This window comes from Heterodontus francisci, chromosome 12 (assembly GCF_036365525.1).
Source record: "Heterodontus francisci isolate sHetFra1 chromosome 12, sHetFra1.hap1, whole genome shotgun sequence".
Taxonomy (NCBI): Eukaryota; Metazoa; Chordata; class Chondrichthyes; order Heterodontiformes; family Heterodontidae; genus Heterodontus; species Heterodontus francisci.
The window spans coordinates 43,248,811-43,272,519 of NC_090382.1; the positions used below are offsets into that span (position 1 = coordinate 43,248,811).

A 23,709-nucleotide genomic window follows, 5' to 3' on the forward strand; every position below is an offset into this window, starting at 1 on the left:
CTAACCGAGCATGCGCGTCACCAAGGTCCGCTGGCATTTGTAATTTACGTAATTCGGGGCCTTCGTCAATCCCTCGAACTACAATAAAACCAAAGTGCTGGAATACTCGACAGGTCTGGCAGCATCTGTGGAGAGAGAAGCAGAGTTAACGTTTCAGGTCAGTGACCTTTCCTTGAACTACAATTCCCGGCATGCTTCCGGCTGGGACCTGCCCATTTTGATTGGATAATATAACCGGAAGTGGTGGAGCCAGCGTTTCCGCCCGGTGGTTCATGCGTAGTTGTTGGGAGAGCTTTCGGAAAGAATCAGGTGAGTTTGGAGTAGCTAGTAGGGCTCCGGGCCTGTGAAGCCGGTTCAGCGCGCTGACCGGTGTTCCCGAGTTATTCAACAAGGATGCTTTAAAGAAACCCCCGTCTAACCTGGAAAGTAAATGCGTTGAGAGGAAATACCTTTCTCCTGTTGTGCAGGAGTCACATTTGTGCTTGCTTTTCCTTACCGAAATTGAGACAGCGTTCAAAACCCTGTTTTGAATTTCTCCCTCCTTTAGGAGCCCAGTGGAGTCCCGACTGATGCTCCTATTCCTTCCAGTGTCATCAATCCTTGTGACACTTAACAGCCTCCGCACAGCCGATAGCAGCAGAAGCTCAGTTTCTTGCTGGGAGATTTACCCAAAATCCAAAATCAAAATGAAATGGACCAAACCTGCAATTTTCCAGGCCATTTCCACACTGGGCAGTACATTACCATCTAATCAGCGTATTATGGCGGCCTAGCAATTGTATGATTCACTTTTATTTGCATAGTAATACCATACATAGCGCTTGTGATGTTCTTTGGGGCTATTTGTTTCTGATGGTAGGTTTGGTATGTTGCAAAATTGAATCAGAAATAGATTACTCAAAAGCGAATTATGTAACTGGCAAGTAATGGGATAATGCCACTTTAAAATATATCTGCTAATGAACTAAATATTTGTCTTGTAACAATTTATTGTGCAAGCCAAATTATGAAATATAGTGCAGATCGTGTGTTAATTCACTGGGAGGGGTATATCAAATAAAAAAGGCATAATGTACCTTGAAGGAGTTTTAAAAAGAAAATCGTACTCTTCTTTGGCCTCCTTATCTCGAGAGACAATGGATACGCTTCTGGAGGTGGTCAGTGGTTTGTGAAGCAGCGCCTGGAGTGGCTATAAAGGCCAATTCTAGAGTGACAGGCTCTTCCACAGGTGCTGCAGAAAAATTTGTTTGTCGGGGCTGTTGCACAAGGCTCTCCCCTTGCGCCTCTGTCTTTTTTCCTGCCAACTACTAAGTCTCTTCGACTTGCCACATTTTAGCCCCGTCTTTATGGCTGCCCGCCAGCTTTGGCGAACGCTGGCAACTGACTCCCACGACTTGTGATCAATGTCACAGGATTTCATGTCGCGTTTGCAGACGTCTTTAAAGCGGAGACATGGACGGCCGGTGGGTCTGATACCAGTGGCGAGCTTGCTGTACAATGTGTCTTTGGGGATCCTGCCATCTTCCATGCGGCTCACATGGCCAAGCCATCTCAAGCGCTGCTGACTCAGTAGTGTGTACAAGCTGGGGATGTTGGCCACCTCGAGGACTTCTGTGTTGGAGATACGGTCCTGCCACCTGATGCCAAGGATTCTCCGGAGGCAGCGAAGATGGAATGAATTGAGACGTCGCTCTTGGCTGACATACGTTGTCCAGGCCTTGCTGCCATAGAGCAAGGTACTGAGGACACCGGCCTGATACACTCGGACTTTTGTGTTCTGTGTCAGTGCGCCATTTTCCCACACTCTCTTGGCCAGTCTGGACATAGCAGTGGAAGCCTTTCCCATGCGCTTGTTGATTTCTGCATCTAGAGACAGGTTACTGGTGATAGTTGAGCCTAGGTAGGTGAACTCTTGAACCACTTGCAGAGCGTGGTCGCCAATATTGATGGATGGAGCATTTCTGACGTCTTGCCCCATGATGTTCGTTTTCTTGAGGCTGATGGTTAGGCCAAATTCATTGCAGGCAGCTGCAAACCTGTCGATGAGACTCTGCAGGCACTCTTCAGTGTGAGATGTTAAAGCAGCATCGTTAGCAAAGAGCAGTTCCCTGATGAGGACTTTCCGTACTTTGGACTTCGCTCTTAGACGGGCAAGGTTGAACAACCCTGATCTTGTGTGGAGGAAAGTTCCTTCTTCAGAGGACTTGAACGCATGTGAAAGCAGCAGGGAGAAGAAAATCCCAAAAAGTGTGGGTGCGAGAACACAGCCCTGTTTCACGCCACTCAGGATAGGAAAGGGCTCTGATGAGGAGCCACCATGTTGAATTGTGCCTTTCATATTGTCATGGAATGAGGTGATGATACTTAGTAGCTTTGGTGGGCATCCAATCTTTTCTAGTAGTCTGAAGAGACCACGTCTGCTGACGAGGTCAAAGGCTTTGGTGAGATCAATGAAAGCAATGTAGAGGGGCATCTGTCCTGTATCTGACGAAGGGAGAACAGCATGTCAACGGTCGATCTCTCTGCACGAAAGCCACACTGTGCCTCAGGGTACTAATGTAAAGATAAATAGCTGGATTTAGTTATCTTCACTGTTTTATACTGTGGGTAATTTTCATTGATTTTTGAAGTTTGGCTGTCTCTTAAAAGAAACAGTTTGGCATTGATTGACATTTTCAGTGCTAATGCAAATTTATAAATAATCAGAAATGGGAAGAGGATGCTTGAGTACTTGCCAATATTGGTGAAATTCAGTGGTTCTGTGTTTACTGTAAGTAGATCTGGGTAGATCCACAGTTGTCCATTTAAATTTATATTCTGAAATGCAACCTAACCCAACAACGGAGCACTGGACTTGTATGCTGGAGACTTGGTTTTGATCCCAGCTACAGTTAGCCCCTGGTGGATTTGCTCTGGTTGCTCTCAGCTAACTTGAGTTGGGGAAGGGGACGTAAAAGCTGCAGCAAGCAAATCCATCAAGCATATGGAATGCAACTTTTGACAGGCAGTACATGGCTGCAAAGACGTCCATGCCCCAATATGTTTCAGTCTTCTATATGCAGACAGGATAATTTTTTCTAGCCTATAGTAGTAGATCCTACATTGAAATTTTAGCAAATGCCTTTGTTTTTAAAACATTCCCTATCGTGATATTGTGTGGATAAACCCTAAACAGATTTTCTATGAAGTAGCAATGGCTAAATTTTAAGATTTAAAAGGGCTTATAGTGTTATAAACTCTGTCTGCTGGAAATATTGCATTAGGGCTCCACTAGCTGTGTTCCTTAGAAGGGTCTCTTAGGTGATATGTCACCTAGCAATGGCTTCCCTTCTAAAAAGGCATATGAGGAAAAAACTGAATTTACCCAATTTTACTTAAGATTATTTGCAAAAATGATGATGGACTTAGTTGTTCATCTGGTTTTAAATTATATTTCTATTGTGATAGTTGAAGGAAAGAACTTCCATTTTATATAGTCTTTTACATCCTCAAGTTTTTGCACTGTTTCACAGCCAATGAAATGCTTCAGAAGTGTCGCTGTTGTAATGTGTGGAAACATGAAAGCCAATTTGCTTACATCAAGGTCCCACAACAGCAATGAGATAACTGAACCATTCTAGTGATGTTGGTGGATTGATAAATGTTGGTTAAGACACTGGAAGAGGCTTCCCTGCTCTTCAAATTGTGTTTTTAGACATTTCATACTTATCTAAAAGAGCAGATGTGACCTCTGTTTAACATCTAGTCTGAAAGATGGCACTTTCAACAGTACTGAGCCAAGGCTGACACCTACATGCATTTTTCTCGAAATAGCTTGACTACTTTTAAAAAACTTTCTGCATTTTTTTCAACATTGGAGAGGAGAGATGTGGTGAGAGCAGAGGAAAAAAATTGCTCATGGTTCATACTTTAAAGAATTTAAATGTATGGGGAATAGTTGCAAGAATTGATTGAGTGTATGGTTACATTTTGAATTAATGCTTTCAAAAGATCAGGGCTGTTTGTCAGAAATTTCTGTTGCTTGATAATGTCTCCACTAAAATGCTTTTCATATTGTTGCGCATTATAGTTCTGTTTCTTCATACAGTTGAATATATTAAATAATGCACTTGGTTTACCAACTTTCTGATTTAATAGATCAGATCTGTAAATGGATCGTGAATCGGAAGACACAGAGCTTTCTGAAAAATTGGGAACTGTTCTAAATGTTTCGGATGGTGAGACAGAGGAGAAGAAAGTGTCATCTGGACATTTAAATTGTGAGTCAACTTCAAGCAGACTATCACCTGTGGAGGGTGATATTTTGGGAGCCAGTGGCAATGCTGAGAAGCCACAATCAGATCACATTGCAGATGATGAAGGAACAGTAGAAGAGCACTTCTTCGAATGCAGAGAATCACTGGGGACTGATGGGTTTGTGGGCATGGAAGATGATGAGACAAATTTAGAGTTGGAGAACGATTCTGAAATAAAGGAAACCAAAAAGCTCGAGTTTGATGAAGAATATTTACGAGAACTGGAAAAAGATCTGCCTGAAGAAGAAAAAAAGGTAATCCTTATGACTTTAGTTCATCAGATGGGATTTGATTTGTATTTCAACCTGGTCTTCAGTTTGTTTTGTTGATTATAAATGGATTATTTTTGTTTTATAATTTAACTGATGTATTTGTGTGCTGGTGTGTTTCAACTTCTGAAATCTAAGCATAAGCAAAGCCTTCAGTCTCTGGGCTCCAAGTATATACAGTTTAGCACCTATTTTATTTTTACAAAAGAAGCATGCATGTCGTGTCATGTGTCCACAACTGCAGGCTTATATCACAATACATCATGCTTCCTTCTGTGGCCTGAATTTTGGGGTCAGCATTGAACCAAGGGCGCTAGCGTCTGGCCTCGAAGGGCGTCTGACTGAGAGTTCAAGTGGCCACTGTGGTGAGAATTTTACCTCTCGCTGTGCAATGGATTGTAACATTCTTCCATGGGGATTCCCAGAGTGGAGCTACAGTGATGTTGTCAAGCTGTCCAAGTATCCAATCGCATTAAAGAATTCTCACGGACAGCCAACCAGGAAATGAAAAGAACTAAAAACAAATCACTTTTTAAAAAAAATTTAGAGTGAAATAAAGATCAGAACATACACATGGGGTGAAGGTAGAAGCTGAAATATCACAAACTTTAAAAAAAATTATTTTAAAATTTGGTTGAAAAAATATAGTAATCATAATTGAGACATTTAACAACACGCCAGAAATATTTATTTTTTTCGGGCCACGATCTGTTCAGCAATATTTATTATTCAGATTGTTTTAAAAACCGAGTAACTCCTGATTGAACAAGATGTAATTTTTTAATGGGGTGTCTGACAGCGATCTGAGGGCAGAAAAGGGGATGTTTTTGCCACACCAACTGATTTCACTGTTGGTTCGGAGGGTGGGTGTGGATGATGTCACAGTGCAGCTTGTGGCGATGCAGTGAATGACAGGCCAGAACTTCAGGATTTCCACATTAATCTGTGTTTGTGCCAGACCCTGAAGTTGTGGTCAGTTTCAGAAGGGTAATGACAATGAACAATGACATTCATTTTAAACCCCTCACCCACGTCCCAAAGAAAATCTGGACCAATTTGTCTGTTAACTTAAAAGCATGGTATAGAATTCATTTGACCCATTAAATCCACTCTCTTGAAGCACAAAATTTTCACTACCCATACCCGTTGTAAATTTCTTGCAGTCCCTTTCCCAAAATTATAGACAAAACTCCAGTATACCTATCCAATCTTAAATGCTGTTACATGTCTTTGGGAAGGCTGCCTTGGTGTGAAATTTCCATGGTGTCAGCATTTCAGGAAGCAACATGTTTCAATCTTCCATCTGTACTTTTGTTTCGAACCTACAGTACGGTGGGGGGGGGGGAGTCATAGGTGGTTTTTAAAGTAGTTTATTAAGCAGCAACAATCTAAGTATAATGTATATTAAGCAGCAGTTTAAATATGATGCATAAGCTAAATAGACAGAAAAGACTTTCGACTGTAACAGTTTGAACAGATTATCATTCCCAGATCAAATGGTGGGCCAGAACGGTATTAGTAGTCTCCCTGATGGATGATGCAGGGGAGGTAATGGTGGTCTCTTCGGTCCTCCGTCTTCATGAGCTAACCAAAGTGTCAGGCCAAGACCCAACACTCGGCCGAAGCCAAGCTTTGGGAAGCTCTTCTTTGTCCTTCAAAGACTGTGTCTATTTTCTTCCCAAGCACCTGTTTGTATAATTTATTTCCCGGGGCTGGTAGTTTACCATGCCAATCACTGGGCAATTGGAATCGAACAAATCATCAAGGGACAGGTACAAAAAGTAAACACACTACCCCTTCCCCCTGAAATCGCTTTTCACCTTCGCTCATGCTTGGTATCTTTTGTAACCTTCTGCCAGGCACTTGTCTGAGAGGGTACGAGGCTCCTTCTTATCAGCTTTAGGAATGTTTTGTTTCAGAGCTTGTGTTGGAGTCATGTCCTTGGCAGAGATAACAGGCCTACGTTGTCCTGGCTGCCTGCTACAGAATCTTTCTAGAGAGAGAGGGAACTATTTTTCTATAAGATGCAATTAGTTTCTTAAGATTTTATAAGGTTATTAGAAGGTCATTTCTTGCCAATTACCCCAGGTTTATGCAGGGTAGAATGTGGAAGTTAAAATAGTCAAGTCTGGAGGTAACAAACATGGATGAGAGATTCAACAGCAGATAAGCTGAGGTAGGGGAAGAGTTGATGGTGATACAGAGGTGGAAATAGGCAGTCTTAGTGCTGGCATGGCTATGTGTTTGAAAGCTCATCTTGGTCAAATATAACTAAAATCATTGGTTATTGAAGTCAGTGTTAAGAGGAGAAGGCTGTAGGTTTTTCTTCACCAAAACTGCCGCATGTTCTAAAATGGAGCATGCTAAAAGTAGAAATTGTACCAAGAACCAGGTGGCATTTAAATTATCTTGTGTTTTACAAAAAAAATTAGTAAAACGTTTAAGAATTTGAATTTGTTAGGCTAATGAGAAAAAAAAAATTGTGGTATGCAAATTAAAACTTGGAAAACATTTGTCAAAGTAATTTTCTAATTTTCTCCTCTTCCTGACACTTCGCCTTACCTAAGACAGATCATGCTGTAAGTTTGCGCTGTCTATTCGCTTACATCTCTCTACTGGGTTTGTAGGACTAGAGGAACCTGAAAAGTGATGAGCTCTATATACGAGACCTTACAGTTGTTAGTCTGTGCTCAACAGATCTTTGGTGGCAATAGTAGGATTTAGAACATCTTGTATCCCAGGCAGCGGAGGCACTCAGGTTAAAACCTCCCTGTACATGGATGATGCCGCCGTCTTCTGCTCGGATCTGCTGTCTGTGCGCAGATTGATGAGCATCTGCGACCAGTTCGAACTGGCCTCGGGAGCCAAAGTTAACCACGGCAAGAGCGAGGCCATGTTCTTTGGTAACTGGGCTGACCGATCCTTTGTCCCCTTCACCGTCAGGTCAGACTACCTGAAGGTGCTGGGGATATGGTTCGGAAGGGCCAGGCGTGCACCAAAACCTGGGAGGAGCGAGTAGCCAAGGTACAACAAAAGTTGAGCATGTGGGGGCAGCGATCTCTCTCCATTGTGGGTAAGAACCTGGTTATCAGGTGCAAGGTGCTCACATTGCTGTACGTGGCGCAGGTCTGGCCCATACCCCACTCCTGCGCTGTGGCGGTCACCCGAGCCATTTTCCGCTTCATCTGGGGATCTAAAATGGACTGGGTCCGGAGGGACACGATGTTCAAACCTCTGGATAAGGGCGGGAAAAATGTACCCAACGTGGCCCTCATCCTGATGACCACCTTCATGTGCAGCTGCATCAAGCTGTGTGTAGACCTCCAGTACGCAAACTCCAAGTGTCACTACGTGCTGAGGTTCTATCTGTCCCCGGTGTTGCGAAGGATGGGCCTGATCACATTGCCGCGGAACGCTCCATGCAGTTGGACCGTGCTGTACCACCTATCCTTCGTGGAGCAGTTTCTGCGGGAAAATACCTTTGACCACGATCCATCAGGCAGTGGTCTGCACGGAATGTCCTCGAGGCCCTACGGGAAAAGGAGACTGGGGATCCTGTCGGATGGTTCCCCGAGCAGACCGCCAAAGTCATTTGGCGGAATGCCTCATCACCAGAACATTCAAACAAGCACCAAGATGTAGCTTGGCTGGTGGTGAGAAGGGCCCTCCCTGTCAGATCGTTCCTGCATGCCTGAAGTCTCGCCCCCTCCGCACAATGCCCCCGCGGTGGCTGTGGTGGGGAAGAGACGGTTGCCCACCTCCTCCTGGAATGTGTCTTGGCAAAGCAGGTGTGGAAAGAGATGCAGTGGTTTTTGTCGAGGTTCACCCCAAGCAGCTGCAACACAGGAGTCTGTGCTCTCCGGGCTATTCCCAGGGACGCACACCGAGACAAACATCAACTGCTGCTGGAGGACTATCAATTCGGTGAAAGACGCCCTTTGGTCTGCCCGAAACTTGCTGGTCTTCCAGCGCAAAGAGTTGTCCACGACCGAATGTTGCAGACAGGCACATTCCAAGGTCCAGGACTACGTGCTGAGGGATGCACTAAAGCTTGGGGCAGCCGCAGCAAAGGCTCAATGGGGAAAGACCACAGTATAAGGTCCCCCCCACCAAGCTGAACTGAGGGGCTGGATCCATGGGAAACCCCTCGAACTGTATCGGGAAAATTTTGTGTGCTGTGAAATGTAAAAATGTAATTGGCATGACAAATGTGAAATGGAAGGGTTGTGAGTCAACTCATGTAATGAAGCAAACGGACCTCCTTTGCACTGTTTGTATTTTTTGGTGCTGTGTGAAACTGTTTGGTAATGTAATTCTTACAGATTTTTATGAATAAAGTATATTTTGGAAATAAAAAAAAAAAAATCTTATATGCCTGTCCACCATCTACAAGGCACAAGTCAGGAGTGTGATGAAATATTCTCCACTTGCCTCGATGGGTGCAGCTCCAACAACACTCAAGAACCTTGACACCATCTAGGACAAAGCAGCCTGCTTGATTGGCACCCCATTTACCACCTTCAACATTCACTGCCTCTGCCACTGATGCACAGTGGCAGCAGTGTGTACCATCTACAAGATGCACTGCAGCAACTCACCAAGGCTCCTTCGACAGCACCTTCCAGACCTGCTGCCACCTAGAAGGACAAGGGCAGCAGGTGCATGGGAACACCACCACCTGCAAGTTCTCCTCCAAGCCACACACCATCCTGACTTGGAACTATATCGCTATTCTTTCACTGCCGCTGGGTCAAAATCCCGGAACTCCCTTGCTAACAACACTGTTGGTGTACCTACATCCCAAGGACTGCAGCGGTTCAAGAAGGCAGCTTACAACCACCCACTCAAGGGCAATTAGGGATGGGCAATAAATGCTGGCATAACTGGCAATGCCCCGAACGAATTTAAAAAAAAAGGGAAGTTCTGGAACATGAAGCACAGCATTGTAGAACTGAAGCTTCATTGTCAGTTTTCTGTTACAGCAGTAGCTATTGTACAAATAGTGTAACAAAATATATGATGACAGTAGAATTTAAAGCCTTGAATTCCTATAGAGATATTTAAAATGGGAGGTTATTGAAAGGGGTGGTGACCTGAAGGTGTGTACATATATAATCGCATACACTTTTCACTGTTGTGACATTGTACTTGGAAATGCTGCACTTCATATTCATGCATCATTCTGTTTTACAGCGAAGGCAAGATGAGAGTCTAGCATTGAAAGAAGTTGGAAATGGGCAATTTAAAAAAGGAGGTATGTTTCTTTTAGCATGTTTTAGTCCACGCACAATGGAGTTAGACAAATATAATGGTCATTTAGCTGAACATGGCTACGATGCAGAAATTTGAAATAGTTGTGACAATTAATCATTTGTGCATTTACTCATGTTGCCTAGTTAGTGTGTTAACATTGAGAATAAAGTTCTCTATTTTTCCTCATTTCTTGATCTCCACTATTGTAGCTGAGATAGGATGATCTGCTTCCAGGTCATGCACTCTCCTGTTCTGAAGTGTTTTCCTTGTCTCTGTATTGGCTCCAGGCAGCAACATTTTCAGACATGAAATCAGCTCTCTCATATACGCTGCTGGCATCTAGCTTTCCTTCGTTGCTGCCAGTCTTAGTTTTTCCTGTCTTACTGTGTAGCTAATGTCAAGTGCTCACTGAGCAAATCTTTCCTTCTAACTCATCAGAGGCAAGACAGAAACCATCCCAGTAAGCTCTTTAGAACCTGATTTCCTCTCCCTCTGACTGTCAGCTTCCTTAGATTGCATCCAATCGTGTACGACGTTGGGTGTTTGACCTTCAGTAGAGTTTCCAGTTCCATATCCTTGTCACTGCCAAGATCATCTATTTCTGCCTCCTTAGCTGTGCTCTTTTCTACCCCTACCTCATCCAGACTGCTGCTGTAAAGTCTTATCCACAGCATCATCACTTCTGGACTTGATTATTGAGATGACTCCTTGCTGGTTTCCAACTCTGCCCTTCACAAAGAACAGTACAGAACAGGCACAGGCCATTCGGCCCTCCAAGCCTGTGCCAATCTTGATGTCTGTCTAAACTAAAACCTCCTGCACTTCCGGGGTCCGTATCCCTCTATTCCCATCCTATTTATGTATTTGTCAAGATGCCTCTTAAACGTCGCTATCGTACCTGCTTCCACCACCTCCCCCGGCAGCAAGTTCCAGGCACTCACCACCCTCTGTGTAAAAAAAAAAAAAAAAACTTGCCTCGCACATCCCCTCTAAACTTTGCCCCTCGCACCTCAAACCTATGTCCCCTAGTAACTGACTCTTCCACCCTGGGAAAAAGCTTCTGACTATCCACTCTGTCCATGCCACTCATAACTTTGTAAACCTCTATCATGTCGCCCCTCCACCTCCATCGTTCCAGTGAAAACAATCAGTTTTTCCAACCTCTCATAGCTAATGCCCTCCAGACCAGGCAACATCCTGGTAAATCTCTTCTGTACCCTCTCCAAAGCCTCCACATCCTTCTGGTAGTGTGGCGACCAGAATTGTATGCAATATTCTAAGTGTGGCCTAACTAAGGTTCTGTACAGCTGCAGCATGACTTGCCAATTTTTATACTCTATGCCCCGACCAATGAAGGCAAGCACGCCGTATGCCTTCTTGACTACCTTATCCACCTGCATTGCCACTTACAGTGATCTGTGGACCTGTACGCCCAGATCTCTCTGCCTGTCAATACTCCTAAGGGTTCTGCCATTTACTGTATACTTCCCACCTGTATTAGACCTTCCAAAATGCATTACTTCACATTTGTCCGGATTAAACTCCATCTGCCATTTCTCCACCCAAGTCTCCAACTGATCTAGTCACATCCCTCCATTCAGAAAAGCATCCTTCCACTGCTACCTTCTGTCTTCTATGACCGAGCCAGTTCTGTTTCCTTCTTGCCAGCTCACCTCTGATCCTGTGTGACTTCACCTTTTGTACCAGTCTGCCACGAGGGACCTTGTCAAAGGCTTTACTGAAGTCCATGTAGACAACATCCACTGCCCTTCCTTCATCAATCAAGTTGTAACTTGTCCAAAACTGAACTGCCCGTGTCCTCTGTCCATACTGAACTGTTCTTGCCAACCTTATTTGGCTCCCTTTGTATTAATGAGGTGAAGTAAGTGTGATTGCTTTTGATATCAAGGCAGCATTTAACAGAGTGTGGCTTCAAGGAGCCTTAACAAAATTGAAGTCAGTGGGAATCGGGGGAAAAAAACTTCATTGGTTGGTGTCATATCTAGCACAAAGGAAGATGGTTGTGGTTGTTTAAAGCCAATCATCTTAGCCCCAGGACATTACTGCAGGAGCTTTTAAGGGTAGTGTCCTAGGCCCAACCATCTTCAGCTGCTTCATCAATGACCTTCCCACCATCATTAGGTCAGAAGTGGGATGTTTGCTGATGATTGCACAGTACCCAGTAACAATCATAGCTCCTCCGATACTGAAGCAGTCTGTGCCCACATGCAGCAAGACCTGGACAACATTCTGGCTTGGGCTGATAGGTGACAATTAACATTCGTGCCACACAAGTGCCAAGCAATGACCATCTCTAACAAGAGAATCTACCCATCTCCCCTTGATGTTCAATGGCATTATCATCACTGAATCCCCCACTATCAACATTCTGGGAGTCATCATTGACCAGAAATTTAACTGGGACCAGCCATATAAATACTGTGGCTACAAGAGCAGGTCAGCAGCTGGGATTTCTGCAGCGAGTAATTCAACTCCTGACTCCCTAAAGCTTGCCCACAAGGCACAAGTCAGGAGTGTTATAGAATATTCTGCACTTGCCTGGATGAGTACAGCTCCAACAACATTCAAGAAGCTTGACACCATCTGGGACAGAGTAGCCCACTTGATTGGCACCTCATTCACCACCTTAAACATTCACCACGCACCCCCCCCCCCCCCCCCCCCACCCCCCCAACCACCGGAGCACAGCAGTAGCAGTGTGTACTATCTACAAGATACACTGCAACAACTTGCTAAGGCTACTTTGACACCACCTTCCAAACCCACAACCTTATCTACCTAGAAGAACAAGGGCAGCAGGTGCATGGGAATACCATCACCTGCAAGTTTTCCTCCAAATCACATACCATACTGACTTGGAACTATATCACCATTCCTACACTGTCGCTGGGTCAAATCCTGAAACTCTTTCCCTAACAGCACTGAGTGTATGCACCAGATGGACTGCAATGGTTCAAGAAGGCGGCACACCACCATCTTCTGATGGGCAACAAATGCTGGCCTTGCCAACAAAGCTTGCATTTCACAAACAAATTTTTAAAAAGTCAAAATCATTGTCATTGTCTAACCTACTCAAGGTTTGCTCCTCCCTACCTCTGCAACTGTATTCAATCCTGTGTTTCTGTCAATGCCTTCCGCTCATCTGCGTCTGGTCTCTAGATTCCCTCTTCCCTGCATTTCAGTTGTTGGTCCTTCAATTGTTTCATCCTCATACTCTGGAAAGCTGTCTTCTGAGCCTTCGGCCTTGCTTTCTCTTGTTCCTGTTCCAAAGCTTCCTAAAACCAGCCTTTTCAATTCTTCTTTTGGACATGGTCCATAATTCTCCTTCCTCAGTTCCAATTTTTGAGTTCTGTAAAGTGGTTTTGAAGTTTTATTATGCTGCAGGCACTCTAATACAAAGATGCTGCAATTACAGAGCATAACTTTACGCATTCAACTCCCCAGTTGACCAAAACAGTTCATCTCCTGGTGCATATCCCTTGAGTATGTTAGTTAGGCACAGTGTTGGCATTTGACATTGTGGTCGATGGTAAGTAGATCCCAATGTTTGTAGCTTAGAACACAGTTACTTAAATATTAAACAATTCAAACAATTGTAATATTGAAATTGTGCTCAATAATCAAAACCAATTAAAATACTTGAAAAGCAATTTCTGTGGGTCAGTAAAGTGATATATTTTTATTGTGGAAATAACATCTTGTTGCCAGGCATCCAACGTATTCTTGGCCAACAAAAAAAAACTTGATGTAAGTTAGATCCACTCTACATAGCCAACTCTCCCTTGCTTTCTCTTTTGTTTATTTCTTTACACATCTAATGGAGAACAGCCACAGACTCATCTTTTACCCATGTTGTCTTTTACTTGCAGAGTATACAGAGGCTGAGAACTCTTACACAGCGGCTCTTGGTGTTTGTCCAGCGTACTACCAGAAGGACAGGTCTATTCTTTATTCCAATAGAGCTGCTGCTAGAATGAAACTGGTAAGCGCTTCTCATTGTGTCTACGCACAGTTCTGCAGGATGGATTTGTAGACAGCAGATGAACATAGATTATCTGTTTCCTATAAAGGACTGATCTGTTTGTAGCAAATTGACTTGTTGAATGGCTTTCTTGTTGAGTTTTGATAGCACAGAACCGTGATAGAAGTGAACTATTGATATTCAATGTTTGTCAATTGAATTGAGAGTTGACAAGGGCCAAATGTGCGATTACTCAGATTTGCATAGATACCTGTTTGGCATGATGATATGCCGTTTCTTTACATCTTTCCTTCAACTTACTTACCTTCCTTTACAGGAATCCAAATATGGTCATTTGCTTTTTACAGTACTGAAAATTCAATTTCTAAAAATAAAACAATGGCAGGTGTTGTCCGTTCCACAATGATTTTAAAATCATTTTCCCCCAAGAAATCTGATGACATTTTTGCATGAATACAAGTTTGAGAAATCTACTGTCTGAAGGCACCTTGCTGTGAAGACTAAATAAGACACCAGTGCCTCCAAACAGTGACTTGTGCAAAAATGTTTGTAAAATCATTGATCTTTCTTGATGCCTTGTTTCATTTTGTAAATATCATGGCACTAATGCTTCAGCTGCTTCACTGTTCTCTAATAATGAAAATGTAAGGGCGGATTGTGAGATAAAATCATCTCACTTGGTCACACTGACCTGAAGGTAAATCGTTGGTTGCTGCAATGTTTCCAAATCTGCAAAGTGGATTTTTTTCCCCCCCAGAGTTCAGAAAAATGAAATGCTAACCAGATAATAGAAAACCACTGCAGGAATAATTAGTAATTAATAACATTGTGTATAATTTGGGATTTTTTCAGAGTAGTGAACTCATGGTTCAGCTCTATGTGAAATTTAAGGTACTTATAATGTCTAACCCAGCCAACTCCTTGTTAGGTCATGGTTCCATTGGCTTCAACTATATTCCAGTACCTCATGCAGGTGACTACTAGATGTAAGCCCTACTGGTGATTCGACCATAAGGGGGTATCATAGCCAATCTTAATCCTGAAGCAAAATACTGCGGATGCTGGAAATCTAAAATAAAAATAGAAAATGCTGGAAATACTCAACAGGCCTGGCAGCATCTGTGGAGAGAGAGACAGCTAACCTGACGAAAGGTCACAGACCTGAAACGCTAACTTTGTTTCTCTGTCTGTGTAGGTGCTGACTATTTCCAGCATTTTCTGTTTTTATTTCAGTCCTGATCCTGCTCTTGTCATGAGGGAAGACTTCATCGAGAATAGTCAGCATGGTTTTGTTAAAGGGAAATCATATTTAACCAATTTATTGGAGTTCTTTGAAGGAGTAGCATGCGCTGTGGATAAAGGGGGAGCCCATTGATGGATTTCCTGAAGGCATTTGACAAGATGCCACGTAAAAGGTTATTGTGCAAAGGAGGAAATCAAGGTGTAGGGGGTAGCATTATTACCGTGGATAGAAGATTGGCTGGCAGGCATAAATCGGTCCTTTTCTGATTGGCAGGATGTGACAAGTGGAGACCTGCAGGGGTTTGCTGGGACTTCAACTTCATACAATTTATATCAGTGACTTAGATGAGGGGAGCAATGGCATGGTAGCTAAATTTGCAGGTGATACAAAGGTAGGTAGGAAAGTATGTTATGAAGAGGACATAGGGAGGTTGCAGACCAATATAGATAGGTTAAGTGAGTGGGCAAAAATCTGGCAGACTGAGTATAATGTGGGAAAATGTGAATTGTTCACTTTGGCAGGAAGAATAAAAATGCAAAGTATTAATTAAACGGAGAACAACTGCAGAATTCCGAGGTGCAGAGGGATCTAGGTGTTCTAGTGTATGAGTCACAAAAAGTTAGTATGCAGGTACAGCAAGTTAATCAAGAAGGCCAATGGAATGCTATCCTTTATTACAAGAGGAATTGAAAATAAAAGTAAGGATGTTATGCTTCAATTATACAGGGCATTGGTGAGACCACATCTCGAATTCTGTATGCAGTTTTGGTCTCCTTATTAAAGGAAGGATGTAAATGTGTTGGAGGTGGATCAGAGGAGGATTACTAGATTGATGCATGGAATGAGCAGATTGTCATATGAGGAAAGGTTGGACAGACTGGGCTTGTTTTCACTAGAGTTTAGAAGAGTGAGGGGAGACTTGATTGAAGTTTATAAGATCCTGAATGGTCTTGAAAAGGTGGATGTGGAAAGGATGTTACCTTTAGATTAGAGATACAGCACTGAAACAGGCCCTTCGGCCCACTGAGTCTGTGCCGACCATCAACCACCCATTTATACTAATCCTACACTAATCCCATATTCCTACCAAACATCCCCACCTGTCCCTATATTTCCCTACCACCTACCTATACTAGGGGCAATTTATAATGGCCAATTTACCTACCAACCTGCAAGTCTTTGGCTTGTGGGAGGAAACCGGAGCACCCGGAGAAAACCCACGCAGACACAGGGGGAACTTGCAAACTCCACACAGGCAGTACCCAGAATCGAACCCGGGTCCCTGCAGCTGTGAGGCTGCGGTGCTAACCACTGCGCCACTGTGCTGCCCTCTTGTGGGTAAGTCCAGAACCAGGGGACACTTTTACAATTAGGGGTTGCCCTTTTACGACAGAGATGAGAGAATTTTTCTCTGAGGGTTGTGCGACTTTGGAACACTCTGCCTCAAGAGGTGGTGGAGGCGGGGTCATTGAATATTTTTAAGGCCATATGATCATACGAATTAGGGGAAGTAGGCAATTCGGCCCCTTGAGCCTGCTTCGCCATTCAATAAGATCATGGTTGATCTGTTTCTGTCTCCAATTCCATGCTCCCAACTACCCCGATAACGTTTGATTCTCTTGCCTAACAAGGAACTATCTACCTCTACCTTAAAAATGAGTCACAAGTAGAGGTAGGTAGATTCTTGAGGCAAAAGAATTAAAGGTTATCGGGGGTAGTTGGGAGCATTGAATTGGAGACGGAAACAGAACAGCCATGATCTTGTTCAATGGCTGAACAGGCTTGAGGGGCCGAATAACCCCCTTTTGCTCCTAATTCATATGTCTCTTCACACTAGGTGTAAATCCATTCTTGTAAATCTGTTTATGATACTACTACATGGTGCACACATGAAAATAGAATGCTTTAGTAATTGTATTGTTTGTACATTTAATATGAAGATTGGTCATCAGTGTTTTCATTTATCTGGGAAATTGAGACAGGCCTGATGAGAACGGAACATGTGAATCCTTTATAATGCAATCTGTTGATTTTACTATTTGGGAAAGATAAATTTCATATGAAGAAATTGTGGATTTTTTTTTAAAAGTTACTTGCAATGCTTTAGTCAGTATATGCACAATACTGTAGAAAAAGAATAATGAAAGACCAGCGTAGTCTGATTACATTTTGCAGGATAATATAATAGAGCAAATGGTGGTGTGATTCTGTTCACCAGCTGAACTGGGTCCTGCAATTGGTTACTTTGAAGTTTTAATTATTTGGCATATTCAGTAATTTAATTTTGAAAAAATAAATTTGCGTGACATTCTATTTAAAATTTACAGAGATGTTGTCAAATTGCAATTAGCTTGTACCGAAGAGTTGTAAAGCATTGCTTAATTAAACCATTGTTCTCAGAATTTATTTTGTGTGATATTCTTTGTTACAGGATAATAAGGAAGAAGCCATATCTGATTGTACCAAAGGTAAGTCTTATGTTTAGTAAATTTTCTCATAACAAATTGTTACAGAAATTAAGATTATCATTTTCGATTTTGGAGCCCTCTTAAAAATATACAGCTTACCAGTTTCATTTTTATGCTAGTTTCCCTGATGCTGAATATTTTGCACTGCAGTTTACGCTATCATGGGGCATTCTTTTTTGCAATTTGTAGCTATTGAATTAAATCCCAATTACATCCGTGCTATACTGAGAAGGGCAGAGCTGTATGAGAAAACTGAAAAACTTGATGAAGCTCTGCAAGACCATAAAACTATTATAGAAAAAGATCCATCAATAGGACAAGCCAGAGAAGCCTGCATGGTAAGTACGATATAATCGAATTTATGTTACAAACAGGAAATGAAATAAGTAGTAATTGGATGATCTGACCTCTTGTCGTATCGACGAATAAGCTACCAAATATTGCTTGGTTTCTCAATTCAGAGTTGCTTCTGTATCTGCATTGGATTTGGCATTTAGAAAAATTGTTTATCTTTTTCTCTTTTACAACTTATTTCTGTCTCCATGCATTATGTCATTCCTTTATCAAGAAGCAGGGCAAATAATTTACCCTTTTGCCTCTCCTGGGTGTGGGCAAAATTCATGGGATGGAGGATACTCGTTATGTCCATGTAATTGTTCCATCAAAATTAGGAGCTTGCTATTTGGAGGATCGTGCATCCTTTCCCTTTGTTGCACTGCACAGTATAGCATCAATATCCAGTGCCACCCTTGAAAAGCTATTTTTAATTTAAAAGGGATCTGAGGATTGCGTAATCAGTTTCACACACATTGGTACTCTGGTCTGAGCACTTGGGTCTCTAGAGAAGGTGTTTAGATTTAATGTAATGAATTAAACGTTGACTGTTCAAATTCCTGTGAAAATGACTGCACTATGCTAGCTACATGTTGATTGTACCATTCTATTTTGTTTTTGCTCAGTACAGCCATCTAAAATGGGTTTGGTACTGAACTTGGAACCAGAAACTTCTATTAGGATATTAGAAAGAAAGGTTAGAATATTTTTGGACTGACTGGTTGGAAATGATATCCCATTCTGTGGTTGGTGATTTCAAGATATTTGTTTAATCCTTATTTTGTAGTCAGCATGTTAATTTTAATTGGCATTTACGAGTTTAAGCTTCAGTAGTTCTGTCCATGAGGACTTTTTGGTTCTTGCTTGAAGGAAAGTTTTGCATAAATTTTCTGTAATTCTGATCATTTTTATTCCTGATCAAAGTAAGCTTTTATTCATTGCTAAATCTAATTTCTGCATTAATTTGAGTCCAGATGTGCAGCAGCTTTCATAACTTGCTATTATATGGATATTTTCTCTTCAACCCCTAAATGTATTCTGATCCTGACAAAGACTTTGACACCATTGTTTACATGGGTGCGGCGAGACCAAAAGGGCTAAAGAACCCGGCAAGGCCAGGGATGTGAAAGTCCTGCTGAAATTAGTGGCAGGATCTTATCATTTTGTGAATGTGATTCCTGTCTTGTAGCCGGCAAATTGACCACCTTATCAGTAGGAGGGAAAACCAACAGCTGGCAGGTGGGGGGAAGACTTGGAGACGGAAACCCCAGCAAACATGGCTTGGGGTGGGGAGAGAGGAATAGCGGGGAGTTGTGGGGGGATTGAAGAGGCCACAGTTGGCAGAGAGGAGGCCAAAGATTTATTTGAGGGGGCAGGGAAGCACTCTTGCTGGCTCACAAGGAATACAAAATATTTGACTTACAGCAGCTGCCTCCCTTTCACTGCTGCGTTTCATGACTTCTGTGAAACCTGAGTAGCAGCCAAGAATTTTAAATCCGGTTCCCAATTGCGCAGTGGGGGCCCGATTAAAATATGTTAATGAAGTGTTCCGCTTCACCACAGCAGATGCTCGGACACCACGCTATCTGCTGTCGTAAAAAGGCAACGTGCATAGCAGGTTGGTGTTGCATTTCCTGCATTTGGCAGTTTAAGCACTCCTTCCTCTATTTTGCCCCCCTTCCCCCACCCCGGTCATCTGGAAGTTAATATCGAGACCTTAATGTTTATAGGTTACTGAGAGAGGTACAAGTCAATAAATACATAATACTGTCTAAAGCTATTTATAGATCATGATGAACTCTTGGAAGTAATTATGAAAGTGAACTAAACTCAGAGTAGCAGTTCTGAAATTAGGTGATAACAATGAAGTTGGTTTGAATGCTGCGGTGGCCTAATTTTCAGTTGGAATTTTTTTAATAAAGAAAATGACTGAGTAGATTTAAATTATGTACATTTGGAGCGAACCAAATATATGGTGTGGTGAAAGTCATGCTTTTAATTGAATTGTTAAAAGGAAAATACAGTTTTAAAATCAATACAATTGTTATGGGTATTGAGTATGCAAAATTCTCATTCTGAAATTCCTTAATGTTTTTCTGGATTGAATGCTTTTTTTTCATACTGCTTTTTATGTTTCAAAGTATTTCACTCATTTTATCCACAGATTCTTTGTTTATAGCAATTTTTAAGTCCTAGTGTTTGGGACTGCATTAATAGTTTTTATGCTCCCTGCCATGATATTCCATGAGCACCTTTTTTGTCCTCTAGCTTCTCTTTTTCACTTTTCATTTTTGCCAGCTGATGTGGGCAATTTGGTGCGAGGAGGAAATTGTAGGTTTGACTTAGTCTTCAGCACAATACTTTGGTATATCACATTTTAAAGTAAAAAGCAGAGGAGTTAATGGGGTTGCTAGCTGAGCTAATGGCACAGCCCTTGCTATAATCAGCAACCTCCATGGGATTATCAGCTTTTCATTTTAAATTTACAAGTTTAGACATTTCTATGTTATACTAAGGCCTCAGCATTACAAATGTACAAGCAATATACTATAGATGCTGGAAATTTGAAATAAAAACAGAAAATGATGGAAATATTAAGTAGATCTGGCAACATTTGTGGAGAGAAACAGAGTTAACGTTTCAGGTTGATCTTTTGGCAGAACTGAGTCATCAACCTGAAATGTTAACCCTGTTTCTCTCCACAGATGCTGCCAGACCTGAGTATTTCCAGCATTTTCTGTTACTTCATTACATGAAGGGCTGCAGAGCGAAGTATAACTGTCTGTAGTGTGAGTAAACTGTCATATTCTGCATGTCGGACTGTGTAAGTGAGGAAAAATACACTAGCAACATGTACACAGAAAATAAATGTATATCAATCCCATGCAAACCCTATAAAGACTTCCAGAAAAAAGGAGAGAAAAAGTACTTCAGCTGTCATCCTATGCCATAGAAATATTAATTGCAGTAAGATCAGGACAAGAAAATATCATTTGATGAAACGAGATCCAACCTCAGTATGTCTACCACAGTTCCATTATCAAGTACTTTTAAGACTTTGGCTGTGAAGTCCCCTAGTAGGAGTTTCTAATGACACTGCAATGCTCTGACATCTGTAGTTACAGGCTTTGGCCTCCGAGTGGCTTTTGCTACAAATTGCTTTGCAGAAAATATTTCTAACCACTGATTTTGTTCTCAGTAATTGAAATTTCAAATGTTTAAGGGTTTTTAAAAAAAGGCATATTTCACAATAACTTGATTTAAGTTTATAAATTACTTTGTCTTGTAATCCCTTCATTACAGTTTTTATTTAAAAGTTAAACTGTCAGCTTTCACTGTCATTACCCTGTGAAACTGACAGCAACTTCTGGTGTCTGCATGTGTGATATTAAATGCTGAAATCCAGAAGTTGCTGTCCATGATTCTCTGCTGCTCCACAGGGCAAGCTGTTGAACTCCCCCACAGACGGCAATCTTTTAGAAATCACTAAAATGACAGGAGCTTCCCTTTTATGCTGTAATATTGCTGTTAAAATCCCCTGAAAAAGTTATGACTTGTTAGTAATATGTACCTGGATTTTTAACAGCATACTAAGCCATAACTACTGCTGAAAAACTGCTTTGTCCCAGATACTAATTTTATACTTGTCATGTCAAATTATGATAAAATTCCATAACCTTTGAACATTATTTTGATATTTCAGCTTCTAATGTGTTTTTCTTTATTTCTCTGCGTAAATTTATATAAAAAGTAGAGGATAATCGGTACATTTGCTTCCTGATTTGCGCTCTGAGAATTTTTCAAAGTAATTGACTGCATGATGACATCACTGTTGCTGGACGCCTGGAGATCTCCTTGACACGGTGCCAGATTCAAATCAACGTTGGGAAAGGGGAAATCCTTGTCGAGTGTTGTCGCTTGCTGCTGACCGTAAGATCCATGCCAATATTTTTGCATAGAACTATGAATTTGGGAGCTGAATTTAGATTATGCAATCTGAACATGTGCCGAGCTCCTCGATTTCCCAAGATGAATCAGGCCCATGCGTTGTTTTAGATTTTTCTTTTACTTGCTAGCAGTTTTTGCTTAGTTTCTCAGATTTGAAGAAAAGCTAGTTTCAAACTTTATTCAGGAAACTTTTTATTTGGATTTTTAAGTGTCTGAGAATAAAATGGCTACTAATTACACACCTGTTGTAACTTCTGTATCCTATATTCAGAAAGCACATTAAGCTGAATGTTTTTTCCTCATGGTAATCTTAAATTTTCCAAAAGAAAAGTTGAGTTTTGAAACCAATTCATTATCTCAGCTGTTTTATTGACAGTTAGAAAAGATAAATGCTCTAATTGCTTATATATGAAAGACATGCCAAAAGTGAAAAGGGCATAGTGTCTTTCCTCATTGTAATTAGATTTTTCTCTTAACAAACGTTGAATTTTGAAAACAACTAAAGCCTCTTGAAGGAAATTAATAAAAGGGAAGTTGGCAAGAAGTTGGTCATAGTCATAGAGCACCAAAACAAGTCCTTCGGCCCCCCAAGTCCGCGCCGACCATCAACCACCCACTTATACTAATCCTACATTAATCCCATTTCCCTCTCCCATCCCGACCTTTCCTCAATTCTCCTACCACCTACCTACACTAGGGGCAATTTACCATGGCCAATTTACCTATCAACCCGCAGTTCTTAGCAGGTGAGAGGAAACCGGAGCACCCAGAGGAAACCCACGCAGTCACAGGGAGAACTTACAAACTCCACGCAGGCAGTACCCAGAACTGAACCCGGGTTGCTGGAGCTGTGAGGCTGCGGTGCTAACCACTGTGCCGCCCTGTGGGTGAAGATGAGAAACATGGTGAGAGGGCCTCTGTCCTCTCGCCATTTTCCCTGCAGGGGAAAAGATGCAAATGTGCAAAGTAGATAGAGGGTTAAGAATGAGTTGGATGAGTTGGGGGTTGGGAGGGTACAGGGGTTCATGAGGTAGCTCAAAGGGGAAGAGACAGGAATAGTGATTAGAGTGAGGAGAGGGTGTTGAGCAGTTGAAATGTTAGGGTATGTGCCTGGAGCAAGGTAGGGGGAAACAAGTGATTGGGGGAGAGGGATGGAAAGGAACACACTGAAAGCCATATTTACTCACCACCCCACCAATCCAAAATGTAGCCTACAGTCATTGATGGCTCCCTTTCTGCCACACCATCTATCGCTAATTGCAAGGAAAGAAGAAAAAGAGAGAAGCAGAAAAGGACAAAGATAAGTGAAAGGAACTATGGAGAGAGAAAATGAAGCAGCTGGGAACAGACAGAGTCACAGTGACATAAATACAACAGACTGATGACAGGCAATGGGCTGGATTCTCGTTGTAGAGGTAGGAAATGGAGGTTGGGACCATTTATGGGTCATGAACCCACCCCAGAGGGGAAACAGCAGTGGGCCCCCAATTTCACAGGGGCAACCACTTAATTGATATGAAGACAGGGTTGGCGGCCAGTTAACGGCCGCAGGGGCGGGAAAGGAGGCAGGCCAACTCAAGTGCGGGACTGATTTGAGCTCACCATGGCAGCCATTTCTGTAGCTGCTGTTTCAAAGCTGTGATTGAACAGTGAAGAATTACAGAAAACGTCATTTCCACAATGTCTCAGGAGAGCATGAGGCCTGGAACGCAGGGTAGGGTAGCCCTTTATTTTTCAGACCCGGACCTGGAGGCCATGTGGGAGTGGAGGGAGGACCTCTTCTTGGAGGGTGGCAGGTGATTGCACTATGTTCAGCACCATTCGTGACTCCTCAGATACTGAAGCAGTCTGTGTAGAAATGCAGCAAGACTTGACAATATCCAGGCTTGGGCTGATA

At 42.2% G+C, this 23,709-nt stretch overlaps 1 protein-coding gene across 1 annotated transcript in view; it reads left to right on the forward strand.

Annotated features, from left to right (window-relative positions):
* The first annotated feature begins 243 nt into the window (after positions 1 to 243).
* ttc1 (tetratricopeptide repeat domain 1) overlaps positions 244 to 23,709 on the forward strand; it is a 73,103-nt gene continuing 49,637 nt past the window's right edge. The window contains exons 1-6 of the mRNA XM_068043361.1: positions 244 to 309; positions 4,138 to 4,549; positions 9,758 to 9,818; positions 13,708 to 13,820; positions 17,495 to 17,531; positions 17,721 to 17,869. Of these exons, the coding sequence (XP_067899462.1) occupies positions 4,151 to 4,549; positions 9,758 to 9,818; positions 13,708 to 13,820; positions 17,495 to 17,531; positions 17,721 to 17,869 (759 nt within the window). The 5' untranslated portion in view covers positions 244 to 309; positions 4,138 to 4,150. The remainder of the gene's footprint in view (positions 310 to 4,137; positions 4,550 to 9,757; positions 9,819 to 13,707; positions 13,821 to 17,494; positions 17,532 to 17,720; positions 17,870 to 23,709) is intronic.